Genomic DNA, 10000 nt, shown 5'->3' with positions numbered 1-10000 from the left:
TTACATTGTGTTTAATTAACACGTTAAGAGGATTATAGGGCTGACCTTCCATTGTGTTTAATTAACACGTTACAGAGGATTATAGGGCTGACCTTCCATTGTGTCGAAGCTTCTAGCCTTAGCCCATTTAGACGTGTGGAAACGTCATAACTTATCCAATATTGATATCAAACTATATTTTAGTTGGCCTCTCCTTCTGCACCATACTCCTTGCTCTCCGTGCATGCATGCGCGTTGCCGTTCACTTCCCTGTTTACGGCTCAGAAAGAATGACTCGTATCTCCTCATCCAGGGAGCTCTCCATGGTTTTGACCAGATGGATATACTATAAGCTCTTAATTTCTGACTTCAACATGCCTCCTCTCGTTCAGAATATGAACGCGAGGGATTATTCAGCGACTTTATCATAATGATATAGCGAGGTAAGCACGCAGAAATATTTCTCCCGGTTTTTGTTATTTTGAAAGAATTGGAAGCTTATGGACGACGGGGCCGGTCAGTGATTCATTCAGTGAGTCGCGGAGCTCAAGCATGTGGCTTTGAATGGTATAGCAGATCTACAAGCTCTCAACGTGTCATGCTGCAGTGCGTTGTGGGCTTGTGGATCAGCTATTTTGATAAAAAAATAAATAAAAAAAACTGAAAAAGATATTTAACAAATTGCTATTTTAATCGCGACAATGTGGCGCAAATATTTGAAGATATATTCTTTCAGAGCGAACGTTTTTAAGTCAAATCTTTGCTTCTGGGGGGGGGGGTCCCTGGAACAACATATCATACAACATACACTTTTTGGGGTCCTTGACATGAAATATTGAGAACAACTGATACAGAAACATGAGGTTTTTTCAGATGATTAAGAAGACATTTTTAAAATGTCGACGTCAGGCCTAAATCTAAATGTGTTATCCCATTCTGAACGGGAACCCCTTTTGGTGTCAGCATCATGTTATGCTTTAGCTATTTAAAAATAGCAGATCTACAAGCTCATATCGCTCCACCGAGTGGCGCGCTATGAGCTTGTAGGTCTGCTATTTTTGAAAAATCGAAGAACGACTGACATTTTTAGAATTTGATCTCAGGTCAGAATGGGTTCATCAGACCAGTGTGTGTCCTCGTATGAATCTGATCTCAGGTCAGAATGTGTTAAAGACCCCTGATGGAGACGAAGGGCGTACCTGTGTGCTCTCCTCCGTGGGGGGGCCCAGAGAGGGGGGGCCCAGAGGGGTGTGGGGGGAGGGGGAGGGGGAGGGCCGGGGGGGGAGCGCGGCCCTTAAGTCTCCAACACTCAACCTGCTCCTGTGAACGCCCATGAGTTTTTGAGGCAGAGAATCGGCAGCTGACGAACTGGGAGGAAGACTGTAAACGCACACACACACACACACACACACGCGCACGCGCACACGCACACACAGGTCAAAGGTAATTTGTAGGACAAATGTTAATCTGTGCGTGAACTATTGTGTCTGTGTATGTGTGTGTGTGTGTGTGTGTGTGTGTGTGTGTGTGTGTGTGTGTGTGTGTGTGTGTGTGTGTGTGTGTGTGTGTGTGTGTACCTGTCAGCGTTGCGGGCCGAGGGTCCAGAGGGCAGAGGGCGGGGGGGCAGATGGGACGTGGGAAGAGGAAAGGTGTGATGTTTGGGAGGCATGTCTTTAGAGAGGAGAGGAGAGGAGAGGGGAGGGGAGGGGAGGAGAGGAGAGGAGAGGGGAGGGGAGGGGAGGAGAGGAGAGGAGAGGGGAGGGGAGGGGAGGGGAGGGGAGGGGAGGGGAGGGGAGGGGAGGGGAGGGGAGGGGAGGGGAGGGGGGGAGGGGAGGGGAGGGGAGGGGAGGGGAGGGGAGGGGAGGGGAGGGGAGGGGAGGGGAGGGGAGGGGAGGGGAGGGGAGGGGAGGGGAGGGGAGGGGAGGGGGGAGGGGAGGGGAGGGGAGGGGGGAGGGGAGGGGAGGGGAGGGGGGAGGGGAGGGGAGGGGAGGGGAGGAGGGGAGGGGAGGGGAGAGGGGAGGGGAGGGGAGGGGAGAGGAGAGGAGAGGAGAGGAGAGGAGAGGAGAGGAGAGGAGAGGAGAGGAGAGGAGAGGAGAGGAGAGGAGAGGAGAGGAGAGGAGAGGAGAGGAGAGGAGAGGAGAGGAGAGGAGAGGAGAGGAGATATTTACATCATACATATTTGGTCATTGTGTAACACTGTAACAAGGCAAATGCGTATTGTACAGACAGACAGACAGACAGACAGACAGACAGACAGACAGACAGTTAGTTTGTCTTACCTTCCTGTTGCGTCTGTGTGCAGTGTGTGCGTGTGTGTGTGTGTGTGTGGGGGGGGGGGGGGGGGGAGGGGGAGAACAGACACACATCATCAATATTCAGCATGGATGACATCATCATGACATATACACTCATAACTGTCCATTTTACTTTATGATAATGCTTAGCCTATTTCTGTTTTGATCAAATACTTGGTGTAACTTCTGTGTGGGAAGTGAACTTCTGTGTGGGAAGTGAACGTGATATTGTTTATTTATGTTGTTGGTGTCTTATAATCCCGTAAGGGATGGGTCTTAACAACAAGACACGAAAATAAAAATCCATTCATTCATTCATTCATAACTGTCCAATCAGAGACTCACCTCCGTCCTGGCCTCTGGAGCAAACCTGAAACAGAGCATAATAAAGTGAGCTACATTTATGTCTGAAAGGTGCTATATAAATAAAGTTTATTATTATTATTACTAGATGTACTTCCTGCTAATTAATAGTCAGGTTGATAATGTATCCACACTTTTCCTGGGCTGTGTGTGTGCTCCAGTTCCTGTTGATTTCATTGGATATCATTGGTCATCTGACCAGTTTCATTGGCTTTCATTGGATCAAATCGACAGGAACTGGAGCACATGCACACAGCCCAGGGAAAGTGTGGATACACACTAGTGATGAAGAGATTAATCTGCAAACACATCCGCATCGGCCCATTCTATAGTTGTTTCTAGATTAATCTGCATCGGTTCGATTAATCAATCAATCAGATTTATCTTTACAGATAAACAAGCCCAACATAACAGCTTGAACAGATCTACAAGCTCACAATATTAACCCATTCTGACCCGAGATCAGATTCTATAAAAATGTCTGTTTGAAAATGACAGTTTTCTGAAAAAGCCTGCATGTTTCTATGTCAGTCGTTCCTATAGATTTTTCAAAAATAGCAGACCTACAAGCTCATAGCGCGCCACCGAGTGGCGCGCTAAGAGCTTGTAGATCTGCTTGTAGAGCTTGTAGATCTGCTATTTTTAAATAGCTATAAAGCATAACATAATGCTAACACCAAAAGGGGTTCCCGACCTAAAATGGGTTAAATAATAATAAAGTTAAATCTGACTTGCCTATAAGCCTGCAGTGCAGATACAGTTACAAGTATCATAGTTTTTAATACAGAATGAGATCATATTATCGGTTATCGGCCATAATAACAGCAATTAATTATATGGGATATCAATATCGGCCAAAATGTCTCATCGGCACATCCCTAATACACACGCTTAGACTGACATCTTTTACATTTACATATATTTACATGTTCAAGTGCATATTTACGTTTAGGGCTATATATATATATACATCTGCTGTCTGTGAGAAACCGCCACCTATAAAGTCCAAGTCATTTTTCAGGAAATGGGTAAATATTAACCCATTCTGAACGGGAACCCATTTTGGTGTTATAGCATCATGTCATGCTTTAGCTATTGAAAAATAGCAGATCTACAAGCTCATAGCTCACATAGCTACGAGCTTGTAGGTCTGCTGTTTTAAAAAAATCGAAGAACGACTGACATTTTTAGAATCTGATCTCAGGTCAGAATGGGTTAAAGGTGTGCTGACCAGGGAGGCGTGCGGGGCAGTGGAGTCTATAATAATACATATTAAAGGTGTTCTGACCAGGGAGGCGTGCGGGGCAGTGGAGTCTATAATAATACATTATTAAAGGTGTTCTGACCAGGGAGGCGTGCGGGGCAGTGGAGTCTATAATAATACATATTAAAGGTGTTCTGACCAGGGAGGCGTGCGGGGCAGTGGAGTCTATAATAATACATATTAAAGGTGTTCTGATCAGGGAGGCGTGCGGGGCAGTGGAGTCTATAATAATACATATTAAAGGTGTTCTGACCAGGGAGGCGTGCGGGGCAGTGGAGTCTATAATAATACATATTAAAGGTGTTCTGACCAGGGAGGCGTGCGGGGCAGTGGAGTCTATAATAATACATATTAAAGGTGTTCTGACCAGGGAGGCGTGCGGGGCAGTGGAGTCTATAATAATACACATTAAAGGTGTTCTGACCAGGGAGGCGTGCGGGGCAGTGGAGTCTATAATAATACATATTAAAGGTGTTCTGACCAGGGAGGCGTGCGGGGCAGTGGAGTCTATAATAATACATATTAAAGGTGTTCTGACCAGGGAGGCGTGCGGGGCAGTGGAGTCTATAATAATACATATTAAAGGTGTTCTGATCAGGGAGGCGTGCGGGGCGGTGGAGTCTATAATAATACATTATTAAAGGTGTTCTGACCAGGGAGGCGTGCGGGGCAGTGGAGTCTATAATAATACATATTAAAGGTGTTCTGACCAGGGAGGCGTGCGGGGCAGTGGAGTCTATAATAATACATATTAAAGGTGTTCTGACCAGGGAGGCGTGCGGGGCAGTGGAGTCTATAATAATACATATTAAAGGTGTTCTGACCAGGGAGGCGTGCGGGGCAGTGGAGTCTATAATAATACATATTAAAGGTGTTCTGACCAGGGAGGCGTGCGGGCGGTGGAGTCTCTCCTGCCCACGGACTCGGAGGGGAGAGGAGACGGAGACGGTCTGTTAGGGAGGAGGGCGTGAGGGCGTGATGGCTGCCCTAGTAATCTTTTCTTTTCTCTGAACACCGGAGGAGCTGCTGATAATGGTGGCGAAGGTTCCACTGCCTGTGAACGCGCACACGCACACATGCACACACACAGTTCAGTTACTTCTCTTCATTTTCATGCTAGAGTCCCACTACTGTTTGACCACCAGGGGGCAGAAAAACTCTATTCAACCAGAGCTGCAAGCTGGCAGGCACATCTGCTATTTTTTAAAGCATATACAGTATAGTCTTCTCTTCTAGGGCCTGTTTTTTTTTTTTTGATTGATTGAAATATTTATTAACAGTTTGTAGAATTTACAGTACATTTTAAGCACAAACTCAATACAAAGACTGTCAACTGTGAGTGGACGACCCAATTAAGCATTACACTTGTTTACAACAGGGTCCACATTGTTCAATTCATCAAAACATTTAAAGACATACAAACATTTAGAGACATACAAATAGACATTTCTATGTAGCTAAAGAACAGAACAGGAATTCATCATATGGGAAGCAAAAAAGGGAAAAGATACAATATACAGTGAGGGGAAATGGGGTGGGGGGGTGGGGGGGATTCAGATTTTACGGGGGCCAGTTTCGAATTGCAGCCATCCGTAGGTGCCCTTTGAGAGCGGTTTTGAAGGAGTCAAGGGATTCACATGTCTTAATGACTGTTGGTAGGGCGTTCCACATTTTGGTGGCATAGGAGCGAAAATAATTTAGTCCCTTGTTTGTGCCGAATCTGGGTTGTACATGGTTTGTTGCACTCCCTCTGGTGCTGTGGGTGTGGACTTCGTTTACATTAAGGAAGTATTTAGATCCCTTAGGTCCCTTCCCATGTGGCCCCCGAGCCCCCCCATGTGGCCCCAGGGTCCCCACATGTCGTTATTGTGCCGAATACAACTCTGATCATAAGACGACCACCATTTTTCAAAACCCATTTGTGGAAAAAGAACATTGAATGTCAAATAGTCTCTAGTCCCCGATTATATCATGTTTTTTTTTAGGATATTTCCATTGGAAAAAATATTCAGGACAATAGGGAACTACATATCCCAGAGATACAGTAGTCTTATGTTCAGGCCAATAAGGAACTACATATCCCACAGGCTCTTGGTTGCATGGTGTATACCAGGGGGGCAGTCAGACAGTTATTTTGTGAAGCCACTAAGGAAATCGGGACATCCTGAAAGTTCATATAATGGCCTGTTGTGGCGCCGTCATTGGGCCCAAAAAAACCCATATCCCCATAGAAGTCCATGTGTTTGGGCCCAACTTCACCTAGACTGTATTACCTCAATAAACATGGTCATGAATACTTTCTGCTTCCAGTCACTAGTTTAAAGTCTCATTTCTCATGTCATAATATTCTTTTTGGAAAATTATGGTCCCATTTATTAAAAGAATGACCATAAAGCCGCGTATGTTCTGAGGGGCGTGGCTACCGTTACAGTCTATGATCGGGAGTCCCCACCCACTCGAGTCAAAATAAAAACCAACGGAGAAGAAGGGGGGAAGTCCCGCCTCGTTGTCTGGGCCAGCCAATGGGCCAGCTGGGCCCAAATGGATCTAGAAAGATGGCGATTTACAATACAAGGACTGACAGGCTTCATTTTACGTCCATATCAGACCCGGCGAACGCTTTGTCCATATCTTTTTACAGTCTATGGTGTATACTCACCAGGCGGGTGGAGGGGAGGGGGGCTGGTTCCTGTGGGCGGGGCGCCAAAATGGGCTGTCCTCCTCGGGAAAATGCCCTCATGTTTCTGTTATCTGTGCACGCGCACACGCACATGCACACGCACGCACACGCACACACACACACACACACACACACACACACACACACACACACACACACACACACACACACACACACACACACACACACACACACACACACACACACACACACACACACACACACACACAATTTAGGAATTTACAATTTAGGCATTTAGCAGACGCTCTTAATCCAGAGCGATTTTCAGTAAGCAAGAACAACACATGGTTCTACAGCAAATACTTAAAAATAGTCATCATGAATCCTACGTGAGCTAAGAACAGTGGAATATCTATATAATAAAAGTACTATGCGTAAATACTATTATGTCTGCATAAAATGCTATCTTAGTTACACAAGTTGAGTCTTTGCAAATGCATACGCCTGTAAGGTCTTCAAGGCTGAAGAGGTGGGTTTTCAGACTGAAAATTGGGAGTGAGTCTGCAGTTCTGATTGGATAATGAGAAGAGTATGGGACGTGCGTTTGGGAGCGTACGTTTGTCCCGGAGTTTTTAGCGACGGTACTTCCAGCTTCGCTGCGTTCGTGAAGGTACCAGCTTCACCTGAGATAGTTTCTAGATGCACTGTTTCTCTGCATTCTACAGTACGTGACTGTACAATTTACATCGTTAATTGTAAGTTCATTGCTCTGGATAAAAGCATCTGCTAAATGCCTAAATTGTAATTGTAACAATGTTAGACCAATAAAACACACGTCTCTGCTTCTGGTGACTGATATAGTCCTTCTAATGGATGTTAGACTGGTTGAAAACACACGTCTCTGCTTCTGGTGACTGATATTGTCCTTCTAATGAACGTTAGACTGGTTAAAAACACACGTCTCTGCTTCTGGTGACTGATATTGTCCTAATGAATGTTAGACTGATTGAAAACAAACATCTCTGCTTCTGGTAACTACTATTGTCCTAATGAATGTTAGACTGATTGAAAACACACGTCTCTGCTTCTGGTGACTGATATAGTCCTTCTAATGAATGTTAGACTGGTTGAAAACACACGTCTCTGCTTCTGGTGACTGATATTGTCCTTCTAATGAATGTTAGACTGATTGAAAACACACGTCTCTGCTTCTGGTGACTGATATTGTCCTTCTAAAGAATGTTAGACTGATTGAAAACAAACGTCTCTGCTTCTGGTAACTACTATTGTCCTTCTAATGAACGTTAGACTCATTGAAAACACACGTCTCTGCTTCTGGTGACTGATATTGTCCTTCTAATGAACGTTAGACTGATTGAAAAGTTGAAAACACACGTCTCTGCTCCTGGCGACCGATAGCGTCCCTCTGAATGTGTGAGTGAGGGGTGTTGCGTTGCATGTGAATGCGTGTAATACTGACCTATGTAGTCTCCGTCGGGCAGCGGCAGGGCGGGGCATGGTTGGCGGGCGAGGTCCTCGGGGGGCTCGCAGGGCGGCGGCTCGTAGTCGTTGTCGTCGTCGTCGGCGAAGGCGCCGTCGTCCGTGACTCGTAATCCCCCCGCTGCCCGCCCCGCCGTCTCTATCAGCGTCAGGGTCCTCGTAGTCATCGCAGTCGTCACTGTCAGTCTCCACCTGGCGCACACGCACACACGCACACGCACACACGCACACGCACACACACACACACGAGGGCACGCCACACACACGCACACGCACACACGCACACACACACACACAGCGCACGCACACACACGCGCACGCACACACACACGTGCGCGCGCACGCATGCACACATATGGAAGAAAAAAATCAGAAACCTGCCCGGTTCGCGACCGAGGGAGGTCATCTCCTGACCACTCCAGTGCGATAGACCAGTGTGGTTGTGGTTCTCAAACTGTTGGTCAGATTATTGGTTTGATATGTTTTTGAGGGGCCCCTCCAACGCCTAGCTAGGGGCGCTGGCTAGCTAGCCCCTCCAACGCTAGCTAGGGGATTTTCGAGTGAGACCAGATTCTACTAAATGTCTTCTAGAATCTAGATCATGACAGTTTTCTGGAAAACCTGTTTCTATATCAGTGGATCTCAAACTATTTCATGTCAAGCACCCCAGAAATTCTATGTAATTGGCTGCTGACCCTCATCTGAAAATATGTTGTTCCAGAAAAATAATGATAATGATGACTGGACACGGACGGACGGACGGACTTACAAACTCGTCCTCAGCCCAGCCTGCAGCCTGCGAGTCTGACGAGAAGCTGTGGTTTCCAGTCTGCTGGTCTGCAGAGAGCATCTGGTGTCCTGCAATACAGACCATCCAATAGGATTCATACATACAATGTCCATAGGATTCATTTAAGCAATATTACACGAGAGGGTGTGGTTTAACGTGATTATTGCCACGACAGTGATGCGGTCAGGAACGAGACGGAGTCGAGTTCCGCAAGCATCACTGAGGTCTAAATAAATAAGTCAACATTAACGTTATATTTCAATGTGACTGACAGACAGACAGACAGACAGACAGACAGACAGACAGACAGACAGACAGACAGACAGACAGACAGACAGACAGACAGACACATACCTGCGTCTGGGTAGCGAGGTCCTGTCGATCTGCTGAAACATTATGTTATTAATTATTATTCCCGGGAACAATCTTTATTTCTTGAACTATTTCTTGAACAACGTTTCGACCCGTTTGGATCTTAATGGTCAGGCATGAGTACAAAACATCAAGGGCTGTATTTTGCGTGTCTTAAGTACCAGGTCTTATTCCCTAACTTAAGTACCAGGTCTTATTCCCTAACTTAAGTACCAGGTCTTATTCCCTAACTTGAGTAAACTAAAGACCTGGAGGCGTGGTCAATGCTCTTTGGCCACTCAGAATAGCCAAATGGCATTGATCACGCCTCCAGGTCTTTAGTTACTCAAGTTAGGGAATAAGACCTGGTACTTAAGACACGCAAAATACAGCCCTAAGAGGCGTATTACAGCATATGGGCTGCAATCAGCATATCGGCCTTATAGAGCGTCGCAGTCCCGCCCCCTTTCAGAACGACGAGTGGCCCAGGAAATTATTCTCCGTTCATTTTCTCCATAGGCTTTTCAAAAAGTATTTATTTAAAGACGGTTACGCCGCGGACAAAGCCAACTCGGATCGTGACAAATCATTCATGACGACAAACACAATATTTTGGGGCCGATCAAATCATTAGAAAGAAGAAAATAAAGGCAGGCGACAACAACACTATTTGTTTGTTTTTCTTCTCATGAATTATTTGATCGGCCCCCAAAACATTGTGTTCGTTGTCATGATTTTGTCACGATCCGAGTTGGCTTTGTCCGCGGCGTAACAGTCTTTAAATAAATACTTAAACCCATTCTGACCGGGCACCATTT

The 10000-nt window shown here is 46.0% G+C and overlaps 1 protein-coding gene across 1 annotated transcript in view; it reads right to left on the bottom strand.

The window, feature by feature from the left end:
• The window catches only part of LOC310856191 (lymphocyte cytosolic protein 2-like), a gene marked incomplete at its 5' end in the record, with an annotated part of 15818 nt that overhangs the window by 3989 nt on the left and 1829 nt on the right, over window positions 1–10000 (bottom strand). The window contains 9 exons of the mRNA XM_083761452.1: window positions 1179–1299; window positions 1557–1650; window positions 2615–2643; window positions 4782–4954; window positions 6560–6651; window positions 8022–8144; window positions 8176–8233; window positions 8811–8899; window positions 9186–9214. Of these exons, the coding sequence (XP_083617578.1) occupies window positions 1179–1299; window positions 1557–1650; window positions 2615–2643; window positions 4782–4954; window positions 6560–6651; window positions 8022–8144; window positions 8176–8233; window positions 8811–8899; window positions 9186–9214 (808 nt within the window). The remainder of the gene's footprint in view (window positions 1–1178; window positions 1300–1556; window positions 1651–2614; window positions 2644–4781; window positions 4955–6559; window positions 6652–8021; window positions 8145–8175; window positions 8234–8810; window positions 8900–9185; window positions 9215–10000) is intronic.

This window comes from Protomyctophum parallelum (genome assembly GCF_964188405.1).
Source record: "Protomyctophum parallelum genome assembly, chromosome: 1".
In the NCBI taxonomy this organism is placed as follows: Eukaryota; Metazoa; Chordata; class Actinopteri; order Myctophiformes; family Myctophidae; genus Protomyctophum; species Protomyctophum parallelum.
This window is presented reverse-complemented; position numbering and strand designations above follow the sequence as displayed.